The sequence below is a fragment of the Schistocerca nitens genome, chromosome 1, assembly GCF_023898315.1.
Source record: "Schistocerca nitens isolate TAMUIC-IGC-003100 chromosome 1, iqSchNite1.1, whole genome shotgun sequence".
NCBI lineage: Eukaryota > Metazoa > Arthropoda > Insecta > Orthoptera > Acrididae > Schistocerca > Schistocerca nitens.
The window spans coordinates 94173604-94196244 of record NC_064614.1 but is presented as its reverse complement, the minus strand read 5'-3'; the positions used below and the strand labels follow the sequence as shown (position 1 = coordinate 94196244).

The following is a 22641-nucleotide window of genomic DNA, read 5'->3' as shown; positions in this document are numbered from 1 at the left end:
ACATCACCTTTGACACTACACTGTATAATTAATCTGCGGTTTCCAATACTTTTGCGATGTCTCCATTGACAGACACTATTTAATTCACAATATTGTAAAAATTCTGATAATATTTCACAGCACAGAACACTCCAGTCTCAGTGAAATTCAGGAATGAATTGGCACTGTAGCAGCCCATGTTTGATTAGTTCCAAGCAGGCCTTGACACTTCATGACCTGTTTATACAGGGCGCCCGTAAAGAAAGTATCCATTTTGCAGAAAACGTACATGTGGATTATTTCTGTTACAGGTACCATGAAGAGACATCACAATGTTAACAATTGCAAAAAGAATTACAATTCTGGAACATCATTTACGTGGTAAAACCTATGCTGGGGTCTGGAGACTGTTTGAGAGAAAGTATCGGAAGGGTGCCCTACAAGACTTGGCATTCAGATGCTCATCAACAAATTCCGGCATACAGGATCTGCAGCTGATGAGAGATGTGCTGGGGGACCACCGGTCAGCCCACAATCTGTACAGCATGTGAGGGAAGCTATCAAAAGAAGTCCAACGGCATCTATCTGCAGCTGAGTCGTGAACTATCCATGCTGAAATCCAGTGTGGAAAGTGCTTCACTACACCCTTAAAAAGGTGGCATATTATATGCAGGTGCTTCACCAGTTAGAGGATGAAGACCATGTGGCATGAGCAGCTATCTGTCATGATCTTTTGGAGGCTGTAGCTGAGGAGGACCTGATGAATCATGTTATGTTCAGCAATGAGGTGACATTTGATGTCTGCGGTGTTGTCAAAAAACACAATTGCTGGATCTGGGCAGAGGAGCAACCCCATGAAGGCACTGAGTGGCAAAGGGATTCTCCCAAAGTCAGTGTGGCTTGGTCTCATGAAAGATAGTATCTATGTGCCGTTTATGTTTGCTGAAAAGACAATTACCAGAGCAACCTACCTGGATATGCTGCAGTTGTTCTTGGAGCCACAGTTGCAACAGGATGGTATCCTTGCCTCTGTCATATATCAACAAGATGGAGCAGCACCCCACTATGCAAACATTGTCTGGGATAACAAAATAATATCAAGCCTGCAGGTAGGATTGAACCCGGATTGGCTGTATGACACTCTAGCACACTATTGACTGAGCTATTTCACCTGTATGCTGGAATGCTACAACTGACAGTATATGAGGTGTGTATGAGCTATGCTTAAAACTTAAAGAGCCCCTTTTTCTCTGAATTTTCTGGATAGTGTGCTTTAAGACTTCTACGATGGGACACCATTGAGGTATACTATTAAGCTGCGAAGTCTCATCTCAAACTGAATTTGCGAGATTGGAAAGTCCCCTCGTTAGAAATTTCAATTTAAATGCACATATAGAATAACTAGCAAATAAATTAAACAACCTTGCATTTGCAATGGAAATTTTAGCAAGTGTTATTCAAACAGACACCAAGAAAGTTGCATAGTATAGCTATTTTGAAGCAGATATTAGGAATGGCATAATTTTCTGGGAAACTCAGGAAACGTTATACAAATCTTAAAGCTGCAAAAATGAATCTTTCATAACGTGCAGTGCACAGCCAAGGCATTGAGTCAACCATTATTTAAAGACCCAAAAGTATTAACTGTCCCCTCTCTACACATCTTTGAGGTGATTCTTTTCGTACGTAACAGAGCTAATCTATTCATAAAAAATCATTTTGAACACTCTTACAACACAAGAATTACATAATACTTTATGTTCACCTCACATCACTTAAAATTGTATGTTTAGGCTCCTCAATATATAGCCATGAGAAAGTACAACAAAACAGAAAGGGGGGGGGGGGGACATAATAAACATGAAGCTAAATATTCCAAAAAGCAAGTTACACAATTTTCTAGTTGACAGATGCTACAAGTAATTTAAGATTTCATGAACAATGAAGTGATACTTTGAGCTGGATCCTTAAAATGAAAAAAAAAAAAAAAAAAAAAAAAATTATGTTAGTTACAGTGTATAAACTCCTTAGCAAGTAATATTGTAAATTTGACAAAATTTTAAATTAGTAAACTATAACCCTGACATGTCTCCTGCACATCATTATCAGACTTATGTTCTGAAATTCTGTAAACTGCGAGATGAATAAAATACATTTCACCTATTAACGCAAACCTGCAGATAAGAGAATTAGCAATAGCAAGAATCATGATATATATAGGCAGAATGGCAAGAAAAGTATCATTCATTTATCCACAAAGTAATGCATAGGAATCTATGTTTAGCAGGAATAAACCACTTGGCACTGTAAATCCGATACATCATTTTTTTCAAAAAATCTTTAGTAGTATGCCTTTTTTAAAAATTATGTTGCGACATTTGCATATTACTCTTTTATTCTGACATCTGACAATCTTTAAACATATAGAACAGAGATTACTGTCTAATAACCCATTTATTCATATTGTCAATATTGTCAATGAGGTATGTGATGTGTGTGCTATTCCACTTCTTGTTTGGGATAGAATCACCTGTGAAGGATTCGATCAAGGCCACACTTGAGTGAAAACTTTTTAAAATAGCATGTGCTTCTTCCTGCTCACTTAACTATAAGAGGGGCTGCTAGGCACATTGCTTTCAGTTACTCCTAAATAATACAGAGCACTTTGCCTGCAGTTGTCAGACTTCCTGATTGATTTTGCTCTGTTGCTATCTCAAGTTTTCTTTCCTTTGAATATGTTTGAAATGTGTCCATTGAGACTAGAGATAGAACAGTGGATAGCGAATGTCATATGTTCAATACAACGAGGACTGTGAAATATTTTTGTTCTAGAGAGAGACAATAAACCAATGGTTTGCTGTCTAGAATGAAGTTATTTCTGTTCTTAAGGAATACAGTATTCGGCACCACTAGGAGAAAACATATGGTGCACAGTTTGATAAAAAAGAACATTTTAATTACAGCTGAAGAACTGCTTTCTGACAAAACCAAACAATGTAAAGCAGTTACACTATCAGCAAATACAGTGATGTGTCGTATTGGAGATAATGTTTGTACCTTTGCCAAATTGTTACAAGAAAAAGCATCTATATTTGCTTGGTACTCAACAGTCGTGGTCAAATCTATAGGGATCTCTGATACTGCCCACATCTTGTTATTTTTTAGAGATATTAACACAGACTTCAAAGTTACTGAAGAACTAACAGAGACAATTACCTTGCTGGGTACAGACGAGCACAGAAATAGCGTGCCAAATATGCAGGTTATGTTTGAAGATTAAACTCAGAATTTGAAGCCAGTGGTGTTTATAATGGAGCAGTATCTCGAGGATCTTTCTTCAACAGTATCTTACAATACCAACACTACTTAACAAAATTATCTATTCCATTCATTTTCCAACTACTTCTTCAAAAGTTGCAAATCAGATGTACAATAAGGAAGCTTATAGGATTGATGGATTTTATGATAACAATTATTTACAATGTCATCCTTTTTCATGTTTTATGTAATTTTTGGGAACCAATTTTTATCTCTGATTGCAAAGAAGTTAACTATCAGGTAATTCCATTTGTTTCTTTCATATGCAGTTAGCATGTATCAATATTTGGTACAGAGATTCCATTTCAAAATTATGTTCAAAAATATATATAGTTATATATTTCTATACTTTTTTTTGCATTCTGAGTCATTTTCTATGTAAGCATTAATGTAAGCACACAGAAAAAACTTATTTGTTGGATTTGGAAAGACACAGACATTAATACTGTAAAATTGTATCGCTGGTACTTTGCACAAAAGAGCTGTGCTATCTTTGTATAGTTTTTTATGTAACAGAGTCTTTGTTCATCTCTTGAGGAGAATAGTTGAGTCTAGTCTTGTCAATGTTATGGAGTGGTGTTACTTTTTTTTCTTCTTTTTTTTTGGGAGATTACTGTGAATGTCATTTTTACCTAATTCTACAATTATTAATGAAACATGGAAGTGAAACACAATGCAACTTCATACATTTGGGATTAGTTAAAATGTGAAGGCAATTGTCAGAAATATAGGATCTGGAAATAAACTATGATGTCTCTAAACTGTTAATTAATATGTACGCAGACACTTTACAAATCCAGACCACAAGAGCAATACCATAAGGTCATAAGGTATATTAATACTACAAGCTGAGCCACAGATACTTTGAAAAATCATGATAAGTATTTTTTGTTGTTGCAAATTAGTTTCACTGTATTTCGAAAAAAGTAATTTGCTCTAAAATGTCATTTAAAAATGATTACTGATCACATTGTTGTTGTTGTGGTCTTCAGTCCTGAGACTGGTTTGATGCAGCTCTCCATGCTACTCTATCCTGCGCAAGCTTCTTCATCTCTGAGTAACTACTGCAACCTACATCCTTCTGAATCTTTCCTTCTGAATCTTCTTAGTGTATTCATCTCTTGGTCTCCCTCTACGACTTTTACCCCCCACGCTTCCCTCCAATACTAAATTGGTGATCCCTTGATGCCTCAGAGTGTGTCCTACCAACTGATCCATTCTTTTAGTCAGGTTGTGCCACAAATTCCTCTTCTCCCCAATTCTATTGAGTACCTCCTCAATAGTTACATGAACTACCCATCTAATCTGCTGCATTCCTCTGTAGCACCACATTTTGAAAGCTTCTTGTCTGTACAAATTGTAAATAGCCTTTCACCCCCTGTGTTTTACCCCTGCCACCTTCAGTATTTGAAAGAGGGTATTCCAGTCAACACTGTCAAAAGCTTTCTCTAAGTCTACAAATGCTAGGAAAGTAGGTTTGCCTTTCCTTAATCTATCTTCTAAGACAAGTCACATGGTCAGTATTGCCTTGTGTGTTGCAACATTCCTACGGAATCCAAACTGATCTTCCCCGAGATCGGCTTCTACCAGTTTTTCCATTCATCTGTAAAGAATTCGCGTTAGTATTTTGCAGCCATGGCTTATTAACTAATAGTTCAGTAATTTTCACACCTGATAACACCTGCTGTTTTTGGGATTGGAATTATTATATTCTTGCTGAAGTCTGAGGGTATTTCACCAATCTCCTACATCTTGCTCACCAGACTAGAGTTTTGTCATGGCTGGCTCTCCAAGGCTATCAGTAGTTCTAATGGAATGTTGTCTACTCGCGGGGCCTGTTTTTTTGACTTACGTCTTTCAGTTCTCTGTCAAATTCTTCACACGGCATCATATCTTCCATTTCATCTTCATCTACGTCCATTTCCACAATATTGTCCTCAAGTACATCGCCCTTGTATAGACCCTCTATATACTCCTTACACCTTTCTGCTTTCCCTTCTTTGCATAAGACTGGTTTTCCATCTGCACTCTTGATATTCATACAGGTGGTTCTCTTTTCTCCGAAGGTCTCTTTAATTTTCCTGTAGGCAGTAGCTATCTTACTCCTATTGATATATGCATCTACATCCTTACATTTGTCCTCTAGCCATCCTTGCTTAGCCATTTTGCACTTCCTGTTGATCTCATTTTTGAGACGTTTGTTTCCTTCTTGCCTGCTTCATTTGCTGCATTTCTATATTTTCTCCTTTCATCAATTAAATTCAATATCCCTTCTGCTACTCAAGGATTTCTACCAGCCCTCATCTATTTAACTGCTTGATCCTCTGCTGCCTTTGCTATTTCATCACTCAAAGCTACCTATTCCTCCTTCTACGGTATTGCTGTCCCCTGTATTTGCCATCTTTCCCTAATCAACAACCTCTGGTTCTTCCAGTTTATCGAAGTCCCATCTCCTTAAAGTCCTTCCTTTTTGCAGTTTCTTCAGTTTTAATCTTCAGTTCATAACCAATACATTGTGGTCAGACCCCACATCTGCCCCTGGAAATGTCTTACAATTTAAAACCTAGTTCCTAAATCTCTGTCATACCATTATAAAATCTATCTGAAATCGCTCAGCGTTTCCACGCCTCTTCCACGTATACAAGTACAAGCTTTTTTCGTGAGTTGTAAACCAAGTGTTAACTATGATTAATTTATACTCTGCACGAATATCTACCAGGTGGCTTCCTCTTTCATTCCTTACCCTCAGTCCATATTCACCTACTACTTTTTCCTCTCTTCCTTTCCCTACTATCGAATTCCAGTCCATCATGACTATTAAATTTTCATCTCCCTTAACCATCTGAATAATTTTTTTTTAATCACATCATATATTTCTTCAATCTCTTCATCATATGCGGAACAAGTTGGCATAAAAACTTTTAGTACTGTGGTAGGTGTGGGCTTTGTACCTATCTTGGCTACAGTAATATGTTCACTATGCTGTTTGTAGTAGCTTATCTGCACTCCTATTTTTTTTATTCGTTACTGAATCTACTCCTGCATTACCCCTATTTGATTTTGTATTTATAAGCCTGTATTCACCTGACCAGAAGTCTTGTTCCTCCTGCCACCGAACTTCACTAATTCACGCTATATCTAACTTTAACCTATCCATTTCCCTTTTTAAATTATCTGACATTCCACGCCGACATTTCTGACATTCCACGCTCCGATCCATAGAACGGAGTTTTCTTTCTCCTTATAATGACATCCACCTGAGTAGTTCCTGCCCGGAGATCCGAATGGGAGACTATCTTACCTCCGGAATATTTTACCCAAGAGGACACCATAACCATTTAACCATACAGTAAAGCAGCATGCCCTTGGAAAAAATTACAGCTGCAGTTCCCCCTGACTTTCAGACGTTTGGAATACCAACACAGCAAGGGCATTTTGGTTGATGTTAAAAGGCCAGGTCAGTCAATCATCCTGATTGTTGCCCCTTGCAACTACTGAAAAGGCTACTGCCCCTCTTCAGGAACCACATGTTTGTCTGGCCTCTCAACAGCTACACCTCCATTGTGGTTGCACCTACAGTGCAGCTATGTGTATCGCTGAGGTACGCAAGCCTCCCCAGCAATGGCAAGGTCCATGGTTCATGGGGAGGGGGGTACTGACCACATTAAAGATACACATTCTGAGAACAGAGTACAGAGATGTACATGAGTGCAAAAACTTAAATTTGTTTATGATAATTTTACACCAGAAGTAAGTATGAACACCTGCTACTTACTTTTGTTCTTCAATGATTCCACATAAATATGAATTCTGTGCCTTTGAATCACTTAATGCTGCTTTCAGTTCTGTAACTTCCTTCTCCAACATTTCAACCTGTAGAGGTACTGTATTGACTTGTTTTGGACTCAGGATGATCTGAAAATAAAATTCCACATATTTTGGCTTGATACACTATGTTATTTAGTACAAGTCCAAACAAATGCAACAGTGTTTAATAATAATTTATGTGTAAAATGGTAAAGAATGAATGGCCAAACAATTTTTTGCTCCTTGCACTTGACCTCCTCTCTAAGAAGTGACTAACGTTTACCAATTTCATTCATTGCATATGGATTGGTAATCTGTCGACAAACTGGTTTACACATGAAAACTGTGTATCTGATCATTGTTGATAATATGGCACTTAAGCTTAATTAGTGACTGCAAGAGGAACAATCTGGATGACTGGTTGGCTTGGCATTTTAAGTTTAATTGTGGTGATGTTATGCTGGTAGTGCAAACAGCTGCAAGCAAAGGAACATTATAGGATGACATGCAACTCTGCTGCATGATTTAATGACAACAGCTTTCTATTGTATTAAATATTATACAATACTCATTTGGATCAGACCTCTGGGCATTGGACTACTCAGGATGATGGCACGAGGAAAAACAAATCAGGGGTTTTACACATCAGAGTGTGGCCCTTAACTGTGTAGGTAGATTAGAAAATTTAAGTCTTAAGCAAGAGAGAGACAAAACCAACACATGCTAAAGCAGTAACAGTTTATATATCTACTAGCTACACAGCTGTGAATGCATGTACAATGAGAATAGAAATTATTCAATAGTTAAGGAAGACAAAAATTTAACTGAGATAAAATTTAATTTTGATGGAAAAATGGAATCCGATAGTAATGAGGGATAGAGCTCTAGAGCAAGGAAGGAGTATGAGGTGGACAGGTTGGATAGTTTTGCTACATGGCATTGTGTATGCTGCTGAAGTTTCTGAAGGGCAATTGTTTCAGCCTAGGAGATAGGGTGCAGGAATCTAGGATTGCAGAGCAGGAGAATTTTACAGCTGAATATTGAATTTAATATTTAATGATGAATACTGAATTTAATTGAAGAAAGGAGAAAATATAAAATGAACAGGCAAAGGATAATACAGATGTCTACACTACGATACTGATGAAGAGTACAGAACAGGAATGGATAAACCATAAATGCAAAGCTGTAGAAGCATGCAAAGACTGTAGCAAAGTTAAATGCCATATAAAAGAAAGTTATTAAAATCTTTGGATTAAAGATAAGCAGTATGAATACTGAAAGCTCAGGAGGCAAGTCAGAATGAAGCAAAGAAAGAGGGACTGGAAAGTAAATGATATACATAGAAGGGCTACACAAAGAAAAGAAATGAAACAGTACTAATGAAAGGGATGATGGGGTTGGAGGTATGATGTGAGAAAAATTTTACAGAGCACTGAAATACCTATGTTGAATGAAGGCACCTGGCATAGACAACAGCCCTAATGTGATACTGAAGTACATGGAAGAACATATTATGACAAACCTGATCTAGTCTGATATGCAAGCTGTAAGAGACAAAAAAAATACCCTCGGATTTCAATAAGAATGTAATAATTCCAGATCCAAAGAAAATAAGTACCAACACATTTATTGAACACGTTGACAAACTCTTGCCTCATAAGAAACAGACTATAATAGTAGGGGAAGTGAACACAGACTCCTTAATTATAGCACAAATTATCTTAGATATATTGATACATTACAGTCCTATAATTACACCCACGTGAAGTCAACACCAACAAGAATTACATGTGACTCTCACACATGTATTGACCATGTTACTGTTTAGAATCACATTTCAGATCATAGGGCACTAGTCCTAGAGCTTCTTACAGACAAAGAAATAGTATCTGGTGGGGACCTATTTACCTTTGAAAGAAATCTTGACTATCATACATTAAAGGAAACCCTGGCACATGTAAACTGGCATCAGGTAGGCCTATTTGAAATATCTTATGTCAATGAAAAGTGGGACAGATTTTATACAAAATTAACCCATTGTCTTAATCAAATGTGCCCAGTGGTCAAAATACTAAAGAAAACTGACAGTTCCAGAAATCAAACTTCCCCCTAACATGATAAAATTAAAGGAAGATATGAAGGACTTATATATTCTTTTTAGAGACACCAAACTGCAGTACTTCGAATCTAAATACAAAGCCTATAGAAAAACGTACAGGGAAGCACTTAAGACATTAAAAGAACAGATGTATGCTGAACAGATGAGGCAATCTAGTAATGCTACAAAAACAATGTGGAGTATAGTAAATAAGGAAAGAGGAGGGAGTGACAATGCAGTGTGCAATAACATAATAAGTGACAATGAAAATTTGCTGAGTAACCCCAGGGAAGTATGTGAGAGATTCATAGACCAGTTTAGTAAGATGAGTAGGGAGGACGTGATCGAGTCACCAGAGGTGCTAAATCCCAGTAATGGCAGTAATTCAATCTTCTTGAGGGGTGTTACAGAATTGGAAATCCTGAAAACCATTTCCAACTTAAAAACAAATACATCCAGTGGCTAGGATGACATCTCAGCAAAATTTCTGAAAGAATGTAGTAATGAATTAATAAAGCAACTACAACATTTAAAAAACAGTAAGGGGTCATTTCCTGACCAGTTAAAAGTCACTGAAATAAGACCGGTGCATAAAAAGGGGAAAACTACAGATATACAAAATTATAGGCCTATTTCATTGACATCAGTATTTAGTAAGCTGTTGGAAAGGCTACTGCTTGATCAACTTGAATCTTTCTTCTGTAAGTACAATGTATTAAAAAAGTGTCAGCATGGTTTCAGGAAGGGCCTGTCTGCAATAACGACTGTAGCTACATTTTCCAAGGCTTATGACTCTGTAAATCATTCTGTTCCTCTGCATAAATTAGAAACTTGTGGAGTCAGAGGAGTAGCATTAGATCTGTTAAGATCCTACCTTGCTGGCAGGAGACAATGCTTAAAGCTGTATTATACAACTGGGAGACATACACAAACAGTAAAATCATCTTATATAATTCTTAACTGTGGAGTCCCTCAGGGAAGCATTATCGGGCATTTTTTTGTTTATTATGTACATCAATGATATAATAATTCCACAAAATTTAAACCTAGTAAATTACGCTGATGAAACCTCCTTCACAAGTTGGGGCTCTACAAAACAGTTAGCAGTGCAAAATAATGCAGAGAACATTAGCCTCATCACAGAATATCTCACTAAAACAAATTGGCACTAAATAAGGACAAGACAATTCTGATGGAGTTTCTACTAAATTATAAATCAAGACACGTGGGTACAGAACCAGAGCTATCAGTTGAAACAATTGATAAACAAATTCCTGGGTATTATAGTAGATGAAAATCTTACATGGAAGGAGCACATCAGCTACATGTGTAAAAAAAATCTCCTGCAACACCTACCTGCTGAAACACCTTTCTAGCATAATAGTGCAACCTGTTTTAAGACAAATCTATTTTGGACTTATACACTCCCACCTGCAATATGGTATCGAGAGTTGAGGTGGGGCACCAATGGTATATATGGATGGGGCTTTTAGAGCACAGAAAAGAGCAATTAGGATAATATCCAATATTAGTATGTGGCAGTCCTGTAGAGAATATTTCATTAAGTATAACACACTACCAGCATATTCATTGTATGTTCTCAGAACTATACCATTTGTAAAAGAAAATATGGAGCATAGTGTAATCGATAGTGAAATCCATAATTATAATACAACAAAAGGAGAGAATTACCACATAGAACTTAGTAATAAAAGAGCAACAGATCATAGTCCATTTTCTGCTGGAAGACATTTTTATAACAGATTGCCAAATAATATAAAATTGTTAGAAGGAAACATATTTAAGACAAAATTAAAGCAACTGTTAATTGATAAATGTATGTAGTCCATCAAAGATTTCTAATGTTATTGTGTATATCTATCTTTACTTCAAAACTTTTTTAAATGTTCTTGTGTTTGAAACTGACTATGTCCATGAGTGTTAAGTTAGTATGGACAAATAAACCATTTATTATTATTAAATTGAAAAATCAGTTTAGTAAGTCGTCGGCGTCCTTTCCAGGATTAGGCTGTTGCCTGTTCTGAATTCACAAACAAAATCATTCCCACCTTTTTCAAGGTCTTCCAATATGTTTTTCCCATTCGGCTTTTAGTTCGGGCTCTTTGGGGAATTCTGTAATATGGAATTCTCATGAGGTGTTGTCTCCAATCTTCACGATATTTTTGAATTTTTTCTTTCATGCTGGAAATATTTAATTCTGTTGTAATATCTTCATTTCTAATTATATCCCTTCTTGTGCAGCCCTTTGCACTTCTTAGGAACCTCATCTTTGCTGCTTGAATTTTATTTTATTTATTTATCGTGGTAGCCCAACTTTTGCTTCCACAGGATAACACAGGAACTGCAATTACTGTATGGAATTTCATAATGGTTTCTACATTGTATTTTGTGGTCCATTTTCTGCTAAAGGTGCCACAGACAGCTTGGAATTTGTGTATTCAAATTCAAAACTTACAGCACAGCTTAAATATGAGATTTGACACATATCCTAAAACTGAATTACCTAAAATAATTTTTGATCTGACCGGATATTTTCCTCAGAATGCCACTATTTTTGTTTTGGTGTTAGAAACTTTAAAGTTGCAGTTGTTGCAAATTACGTTCACTGGTATACTGATCTTTGGAGGTCATCATCATCTTCATTCTTTTGAATAATAACGATGTCACCAGCAAACAAAAGTACTTTCAGGCATTCCTCATGCATTATCTTAATTCCTTCACTTACTTTACATTTCCATTTGCAAAGAATGAAGTCAATGTAAAAATTAAAAAGGGTAGGCAATAGTCCACACCCTCATCTAACATAATAATTATTTCTTCTAATCGATTCTTATGTGTGTGTATTATAATGCATGTAATTTTGTAAAGACATTTTTCTATCTCTATTAGGTGATAAGGATGACCACATTCAGACATTATCTTCCATAGGCTATCATGGTTCACATGATCAAAGCCTTCTCAAGGTTGATAAAGGCCATATGGGTTTCTTTATTAAATACTCTGTGTTTTTCTATAATCTTTTCAATTACAAACAGATTGTCTGTTCAATTAAGGTAGCTTTTCTCTTCTTCATAGCTTTCAAGCCTCTTTTAGTTCCTCCATAGTAACTGGATCTATTGTTTCATTGTACATACTTTCACCAGTGTTACCTTCAGTCTTTCATGTACACCACAAGTCTGCATAATGATTTATCCACTATTCATTGTGTATAATGTTCAGTGAGAAAGTGTCTTTTTCTTCCCTGTTGAGGGCTTTCATGACCTTGTATACACAATGTCTACCGTGTATGTCATGTTCTAAGACACTTACGAATGAGTCCCATGACTCTTTGTATGCTTTGTGCACTATTATTTTTTTCAGTATTTAATCAGTCACAATGGCAAAGTACACACACAAGTTATTTACAGATGAATGGAAATAATGGTATAAGCTGACTTCAAGGAAGATCAGTTTGGGTGCCCCACAAATGTAGCAAAATACGAAAGTGTAATAACTTTCAACATTTGTATCATATGATAGGTTAAGAATGGAAAATCTACCATTCTAGCATTTGTAGATTTAGTGAATGCTTTTGACTATGTTGACTGAACATCTTTCGAAATATTGATTGTAACAGGGCTAAAATACAGGGAGCAAAAGGTTATCTGTAACAGACATAAGACTGCAGTTGTAGGAGTTGAAGGACACGAAAGAGAAGCAGTAGTTGAGAAGCGAGTGAGACAGGATTGCACATGAATACGTTTCATGTATGTTGATCGAGAATGCTGTAAAAGTGATCAAGAAATAATTTGGAAAGGTAATTAGATGGTCAACGAGAAGAAATAAAAACTTTAAAGTAAAACAGTGCCATAGAATCAAATCAGGATACGCTGATGGAAGTAGATTAGGGAATAAGACATTAGCAGTATTAAATGCTTTTGCTATTTGGGAAACAAAATAACTCACAATGGCAAAAAAAATAAAATAAATAAATAAAATAAATAACAAAATATATAAATTTTATGGAGTTTCTTCTTAAGGTATTTGTCTGGAGTATAGCTTCTCTCTGTTAACCCATTTCAGGATTAAGAGGAGTTATAATTTCATATAAAGCCAGTCTTCTCACAAAGAAATCAATGATAGTCTACAGGACAGCTATGAAAAACTCACATCTGCTTAAAGGCTTCTTAACCTAAAATGATACGCAAATGAAATTACACAATTTCAGAGAATTTACTGGTCTCATACAGTTATGATTTTTGCATATATAGACTGAAGCAGCGACTGAAAATTTGTACCAAGGCTGGGAATCCAAACCGGATCTGCTGCTTACTAGACAGGCGCATTATTCACTAAGCCACCCTGGCACAGTGGTTCGCACAATTGCACAATTCATGGCCATGGCACAAATTTTCACTCACCCCTTCATTCTATATACATAAAAATGAAATGATATAATGAAAACAGATTTACTTTTATGTTCCTACTGCCTTCTTAGTACATAAAAACTTCCTGCTCCTTTTAACCACCTTTTCAATGTTCATAATACTGTCACATTAGGGTTGAGAAATGAGACACAGTATAAGTGTATTCTGTTCCACTGAACCACAAGCATAAAGCAAAGTGAAAGTTTCAAATGTTTTTCTTATACTTGCTCTCACAGTTGTCAAATATTGATTAAAGGAAGTCAGCGTTCCACTGACGCTATTTTAGCTGCTCAGCTTGAGAGTTCAGATGTTTAATCATCATGGCTTAGTACAGCAAAGAACCAGTAGATAACTCAGTGATAGATGTATTTTTAGAATTAAACACTTCAGTATTATGAATTTACTTGACTAGGGTAGACACATTTACTGATTTTGCTTTGTTTATTGAAAACTTTACAACACAGCTTTGCTTCTTTCGATAGGTTTTATTTATATTCTTTGCTAGGAGAAATAGGTTTATTAAGTTTGCTTTGTGATTTTGGTGCCAACACGAAACATTTAGATTTCATTTTGTTTACAAATAGAAACACCTACAAAATAATCAAGTCTTCCTGTATAATAGACCGAGGACTATGCAATCTCAAGAATACAATGAAGGTCATGAGGAGAAACTTACTGCAGCTCAAGAACATCAACTTTTAAAACTCCTTCTGAAAGGGAGATGCAACATAACTCTGAATAAGAGCATTATGCATTGTCTCGCTCCTCAGAACCCTTCTCTCACAGAGGCTTGAAGTTACTTCTCTTCAACATAACACTGTCAAAGTGGAAATTCTGATGGGAAATGGCACAAGTGAGTGAGGTTTTACACTTCAAATCCCGCTTACTCCCAACACTTTACCATTTCTCTTTAAATGTGTACACTTCCCGGTGAGCTTATGTTATGCTACGACTACAAACAAAGTACAAGGCCAGATATTTAATGTTGCGGGTGTGGACATTAATGTCAGTTGCTTTTCATGTGGCCAACTCTATGAAGCGCTCTCCTATATTAATGAAGCAAACAAGCTTTTCATTCAGTCCCTACTCATACTACTTCAAACTTCGTTTACAAGAAGGCTTCGGAAGTCAAAACAAGTAAAAAGTCTTGGGCACAGCTAGTAGTAGATAAAGCCTTATCAACAATACTAAATACAACTTTACAACGCTACATAAAACAAACCTTTGGTTTACTGTCATCCTCTGGCGAAGAAGGACTGCTCTGAATCAGTCCTCCATTACTGAAAACGAGTTGAAACTGTAGCTCTGAAACAAAAAAATGAAGGAAATCAGATAAAAGATTAAACAAGACAAGTACTTTTTTCATCAACAAAATTGAATGTAAGAGTTATATGGTGAGGGGGTGGGGGAGGATGGAGGGAGGGAGAGGATGGAGGGAGGGAGAGGGCCAGGGCGAGGGAGAGGGGCAATCACCTACTACTACTACTACTACTACTACTACTGCTTACTGCACTAATTTTATTATTTAAATATTTATTTTCTCAATAAATGTAAATGCAGATGAAATGGGGAACAATGTTTCCTGTTGGGTCATAATGTTTTTCCATGCAAGAATGGGCTTAGCATACACATTAACAACTGAATTACACACACACACACACACACACACACACGCACACACACACACACAGGAACATTCCTAGCAGAATCTTAAAGTATCTATTTGGTTCTATTCAAAAACATGTTAGCAAAGCCAGCCCTTAATTAATTCCAAAGTAATCAACAGGTCTGTCCAAAGTATTGTTTGTGTACTTATATTTGTTAATTTCATGATTTAAATGAATAATTCGGCCTAACTCTTGTAGTAGAAGAAACTGTTAAAAAGAACCAATTTTTCATTGTAGGCAGTTAATTGAATTAAGTAAGTTTTAATTGTAATTTCTGTAAATTAAACGTCCAACAATGTGTAGTTTCAGCACCTTTTATTGTGAGGAAGGGCCCGATTTTTGGTCCCGACACAGTGAGTCCACAACCAAGTTTCAGACGAGAAACCTGTTTTGGTTACAACAACAATGCTTCAACTTAACTGTGAAATAAGTGTTCCACAATTATGCCATGTGTTAAAACAATGACAGTGTCTGCTCCATATGTACCTTTCTATTCTTCAAGAACTGTGAACTTTGTGGTTAGGTTTTTACTGCTTGTAGATGTTCAATAGTAAACTATTACAGCAGTATGTGGAGGTTTGCCTGCAAACTAATAATGAGGCTTATGGAAAGTTAAAACAACAGTGCACTGGCCATATATAAATGTGTTTATGGGGGTTGTGAAAAGTGAAAGTAAACAACTATGAAATGCGAATGTGCACCTGTCGGCTACATCATTTACAGTAGACAATGCTGCACTTCAACCCCTATTTTTTCAGCCAGTACGTCGACATCAAGGACAACAAACTAAGAAACAAAGAAGGCAAACATTGTCACACAATGTTAGGTACATAATGGGGGTCCTCAGGAACATGGGTGCCAAGGAAGGGAAGGAATCCAGTGTGCATTCTGTGAGCATAGGGTGCAACCAATTAGGTGATAGCTCACCTATCTCGGTACTAATGATGTGTGTCACATTGGATCAGAAAAGGTTATCTCTGGTTTCTGGCATCTAGCTGAAGTGGTAAATCAAATGATACTACATTTCCAGAGATAGTTGTTACTCACCATATAGCGGAGAAGCTAGGTCTCAGATAGGCACAACAAAAAGACTGTCACACGATAAGCTTTCATCTCTCTCTCTCTCTCTCTCTCTCTCTCTCTCTCTCTCTCTCTCAGACACACACACACACACACACACACACACACACACACAGAGAGAGAGAGAGAGAGAGAGAGAGAGAGAGAGAGACTATTTTTGACAAAGTTTATTTTGTGACACACACACACACCCACACACACACACACACACACACACACACACACACACACAGAGAGAGAGAGAGAGAGAGAGAGAGAGAGAGAGAGAGAGACTATTTTTGACAAAGTTTATTTTGTGACACACACACACACACACACACACACACACACAGAGAGAGAGAGAGAGCCTATTTTTGACAAAGTTTACACACACACACACACACACACACACACACACACACACAGAGAGAGAGAGAGAGAGAGAGAGAGAGACTATTTTTGACAAAGTTTATTTTGTGACACACACACACACACACACACACACACACACACACACACACAGAGAGAGAGAGAGAGAGAGAGAGAGAGAGAGAGAGAGAGAGACTATTTTTGACAAAGTTTATTTTGTGACACACACACACACACACACACACACACACACACACACACACAGAGAGAGAGAGAGAGAGAGAGAGAGAGAGCCTATTTTTGACAAAGTTTATTTTGTGATAGTCTTTTTGTTGTGCCTATCTGCGACTCAGCTTCTCCACTATATGGTGAGTAGCAACTATCGTTTCTATAGTACTTTACATCCTGAATTTTCCACTGTTATATTTCCAGAGACCTTTTCATGTCTCAATCACCTACGATCTATGAATGAAAATTTGTAACAAGGCTGGGATTAGAACCGGGGTCTCTTACTGGCAGATGTGCTAACCACTACGCCACCCTGGCACAGTAGCTTTGCAGAACTGCACGAACTACCCTAGCGTGTCTCCCTGCTCAATCCAAATTCCCCCCAACACCTCAGCCCTTTGGTATTTTCCCTAAACTAACAGCATTGCAGGGCTCTCCAAATGTACTAGAATAGCACCTCAGGATCAAACAAATTGGGGGAACTTGTCTGAAACCCAGGCATAGGTGCTCTAATCAAATGAAATTATTTTTAGAGAGACGTTTTCAAGTCTCATACGACTATCATCTATATATGTAGACTGAAGCGATGAATTAATTGGTAAAGACTGCCAGACTTGCTTGAGGGATGAACAAACAGCTCACCATCTACAGCACTGTCGACAAGACCGACCGTGGAGTTAGGGTATTTAGCTGAGCGCTGGATCTGAATCAGAGGCTTAGACGGATCTGCGACTGTGTAGATTGCAGAAAACTCAAATTGTGCCATGGGGTGATCGTGGTTTGAGTTCTAATTAATAGGTCAGGTATCCACTACATGGGTAGCAGGGGCTGTGGGGAATGGAGTGGCTTTTTTTTTAACAACCAATACTGGAGCTGTAAATTGTCATAGCTATGTTGGGAAAGAACCAGAGTTCCAGTGCTAAGCACTGAAGCTTATATCATTATCGGTACTGAAAGAAAGCTAAAGTCGGGAATAAATTCAGTCAAAATTTATCCAAAGGACCTAACAGTGTTAAGAAAAGATAGATTAAATACAGTTGTTGGTGGTATTTTTGTTGCTGTTAGAAGAAGTTCATCTTGTCCAAGTACCTTCCATTAGGAACGTGCATGCACTCAATGGTTATATGACTTCAATGATAGAGCACAGCAGCCAGCCATCCTTTTCTTTCAGGTTTGATTAGGCAAATCTAGATTTCGGCTAGATTATCAATGCACTATTTCATAGTATCAATGCATGTCCTAGTACGTGAGTCCCCTGTTGTTCGTCAAAGCTGCCCATGTAGTGAATACTTGACCTCTTAATGAGAACCCACAACACCACCACCCCTTGTCACAATCGAGAACTGTATGAGCATCTGATTAGAATACTGTGGCAGAAGCCCGAACAACAGGGAACTGAAGTACTAGAACATGCATTGACACCACGAAATAGTGCACTGATAATGACTAGACATTAGTCGAAATCTAGATTTGCCTAATAAAACCTGAAAGAAAAGGATGACTGATTGCTGTGCTCTATCATTTGAAAGTTTATCTTGAAGTAGATAGTTACTGTCAGTGTGTGTAGAGGTTGCACTTGACAACCAGAATAAATTAAAAATTGCTTCCTTTTATCCCCTCCCCCCTAAAAAAAAAAAAAAAAAAAAAAGAGGGATGATTCAGTTGCTGAACAGTTCACAAATAGGTTCCCCACTCATACAATTATAGTTGGTGGTGACTTCAAGCTACCCTCAATATGTTGGCAAAAACACACATTCAAAGCCTGTGGTAGATATAAAACATCCTCCAGAAATTGTGCTAAATGCTGTCTCCAAAAATCATTTTATATTTCTATTCCTTTGTCACATCATTTTAATATTCATGTCTACTTCTTTATTTGCCCTAATTTTTCTTTGTATCATTCTTTTACTGCTTGGAATCTCTGTTCATGTGATTTTAATTAGTTTTATGAATTATTTTAGATTTGATTTATTCTTTCACTTTAATCTTCATCTGCGTTATTTTATCTGTAGTGCAGGAGGAATTAAGGATATTTTTAAATGTTTGTATGATTATTACCATCCAAAAAACGCACGTCTTTTAACGAAAAAATATACTTTTGACACCATTCCACAATCAATATAAACAGATTATTTTGTTTTTGGTTTTTTAACCAATAGATTGGTATTTTTAAATATTATAATAGACGAATACAATTAAATTCACATTCACAAAAATTCTGAGTGGAAGAAGAATGACAGGAAAACTGAGGGCAAATGATGATGTGATGAAGGAACATAAATCTAAAATTACATTTAAACCACTTAATTGAATAAAACTAATGATCCACATAATTTCATTAATGGTTTAAAAATAACAAAATTTAAATCGTCTGACAAGGTTTGAACCCAAAACATTCTACACGTGGAAGCACTAATTGGTACATTACATCATACAATCAGTGTACACATTATTACATTCGTAAGGCTACTGAACCTTATGCAAATTTCTGATCTTTTTAGCTTTGACTACTTGCAAATGAGGGTCCATCAGGGTGAATGGCTGTGTTTTGTTTTAGGACACAAAAACATGTAGGGTCATATGCGCCCATGTCAGAACGTAGAACATGAAGATGAAAAAGGAGTTAACAACGACTACACATTAAGCCCAATGGATGGAAGGAAAGACAGTTAAAAGCAGGGACTTTGAGAAAGGTTCATAAAATACACCATAGAGAGAATGGAGGTCCTGAATTAAGGATTAAATTTCCTTTGCCATATTGATATGATGGATAAAAAGTAAAATGCAGCTGAGAGACTGCACGTTGTTTGCTAAAATGGCCATAACAGACGTCAAACATTAATGAGATTATTAGTGGTAAAAAACAGCATTCCAAGCCACTGGGAGAGGCTTAATTGCCTGAAGCTTGTTCCCATCAAGGGAGGACCAGTAGTTATGCCAAAGTAACCACCTGTTGACAGACTGCGACCCAGAGATCATCAGAGGGAATGGAAGAACAAGCTTGCAGAGGTAATGTTCCTTTACAAAGGAAAATCCAAGAGAATTGCCCCAATGTAATCCTCTTCTCACCGAAAAGATGAGTGAAATCAATATTAGTGTCAGTGATGTTGAAATACAGCAACCCTCCAGGACATGACGGAATCGCTGTCAGATTCTATACTGAATTTGCAGTGGAGTTAGCCTTTCTTTTAACTACAATCTATCAGATACCTCAAACAAAAAACTGTGTCCATTTCTTGGAAAAAAGCTTACGTCACACTCTTTTACAATAACGGTAGTTGAAGTGGTCCATATAACTACCATCCAATATCCTTGACAATGATTTGTTGTAGAATCTTAGAACATATTCTGGGCCCAAATATAATGAGGTGTCTTGAACAGAATGATCTCTTCAATGCCAACCAGAATGGATTCTGAAAACATCAATCATGTGAAACTCAACTCGCATGATATACTGCAAGCTTTGTATCAAGGCAGCCAGGTAGACGTAATATTTCTTGATTTTCAAAAGGCATTTTACTCTGTACCAACCTATGCTTATTGTGCAAAGTGATATTTGTGACTGTACTCAGGACTTTTTGATAGGAAGGATGCAATATGTTATCTTTGACAGAGTGTCATTATCACATGTAGAAGTGACTTCAGATGTGCCCCAGGAAGGTGTATTGGGTCCCTCATTGTTCACATTGTATATTAATGCCCTTGGAGAAAATATTAATAATAACTTCAGACATTTTGCAGATTATGCAGGTATCTACAAAGAAATACAATCTGAATGAAACTGTACAAATAATCAGTCATATCTTGATAAGATTTCAAAGTGGTACAAAAACTGGCAACTTGCTTTAAATGTTCAGAAACATAACTTTGTGCACTTCACACACACACACACACACACACACACACACACAAAAAAAAAAAAAGTATCCAATGACTATAATATCAATGAGTTACTGTTGGAATCGGCCAACTCATACAACATCGGCCAACTTTCCTCATTTCAGGACATGGCGAGAAGCATTTGAAATCCTGATGGAGAATGTGGAGCAACTGAATAACCAATTAAGAAAATATAGTTTTTGCAAAACACAGCTAGTAATGATTGCTATTGACAAGGGATTGCAAATTAATTCACTATTTCTAGGTTTCCTCACAAGAGACATCTAATAAAATTCCATGTCTCTTGAGTAGCGCTTCTGTTGTGTGACTGCATTAGTGACTTCCTCTCAGAAAGGAGGAACTGATCAACGGAAAATCGAGTAAAATGGAAGTGATATCCTGGGTTCCACAAGAAAATGTAACAGGTTCCCCGCTGTTGCTAATCTACATAAACAATTTATGAGACAATCTTAGCCTGTTTGTGGATTTTGCTGTCGCTTACCATCTAGTAAAGTCATCAGAAGATCAAAAACAATTGTACAATACATGATTATCTAACAATAGAAAATCCAGGATGGAATGTAACAATATTATGAAAAGGCTAGTTGCTACTCACCATATAGCGGAGATGCTGAGTCGCAGATAGATACAACAAAAAGACTGCCACAAAGTGAGCTTTCTGCCAACAAGGCCCACGCACGCACGCATACACACACACACACACACACACACACACACACACACACAAAACAAACTTAACTCAAATGGATGTGGTTGTGAGGGGTGTGTGTGTGTGTGTGTGTGTGTGTGTGTGTGTGTGTGTGTGTGTGTTTTCAACAAAGGCCTTCTTGGCCCAGTGCTCGTTTTGTGACAGTCTTCTTGTTCTGCCTATCCAATGGTGTGAAATGTGGCAATTTTATCTCAATAAGGACAAGTGTGAGGTCATCCACATCAGTAAAAAAATAAATCTGTCGAATTTCGGTTACACAATAAATCACACACATATAAAGGCTGTGAATTCAACAAAGTACCTCAGAATTACAATTACGAACGACTTAAATTGGAACGATCACATGGATAACATTGTGGGGAAGGCAAACCTGAGACTATGTTTTATTGGCAGAACACTTAGAGGATGCAACAGGTTTACCAAAGAGACTGCCTACACTACAGTTGTTCATCCACTGCTGGAGTAGAATATTGCTGTGCTGTATGAGAGTCTTATCAGATAGGATTGACAGAGGACATTGATAAAGTTCAAAGACGGGCAGCTAGTTTTGCATTATTGCGAAATTGGGGAAAAGAGTGTCACAGATACAAGCTAGTTGAGATGGCAATCATTAAAACAAAAGTATATTTCACTAAATTTCAATCACCAACATCCTCCTCTGAATGTTAAAATATTTTACTGTCACCAAAAATGATCATCATTGTAAGATAAGAGAAATCAGAGCACATACAGAAAGATTTAAGTGTGTTTCTATTGTGCTGTTCGAGTTTGAATATGATACAAAGAACCCTCTTCGGCGCACTTAGATTTGAATTTTAGAGTAGTCATGTGGATGTGTTGTACTTTCATAATTTCATGCTAACTATTCTCACTGAATGTAGGACTGACTTAGCACAGGAGGCATACGCGAACATTTTTTTTTTTTTCATCTGCCAGATACATGTTAGTGTGTGTTACAACTGCAAACCAAACTGCAACAGCAGCTGACCGTTTTGCAGGAATCAAGACAGAACAAGTCTCCATCAAATTTTATAACACGTTGATTGGTCTGTTTTATGAAAGCAGTTATATTTATTT

The 22641-nt window shown here is 36.9% G+C and overlaps 1 protein-coding gene across 2 annotated transcripts in view; it reads right to left on the bottom strand.

Annotated features, from left to right (window-relative positions):
• LOC126241678 (uncharacterized) overlaps positions 1-22641 on the bottom strand; it is a 71415-nt gene that overhangs the window by 11178 nt on the left and 37596 nt on the right. For both annotated transcript variants that reach the window (XM_049948027.1, XM_049948028.1), the window contains 2 exons: positions 14855-14937; positions 7073-7212 (listed from right to left, as the gene is read on the bottom strand). In XM_049948027.1, coding sequence (XP_049803984.1) covers positions 7073-7212; positions 14855-14937 — 223 coding nt within the window. The remainder of the gene's footprint in view (positions 1-7072; positions 7213-14854; positions 14938-22641) is intronic.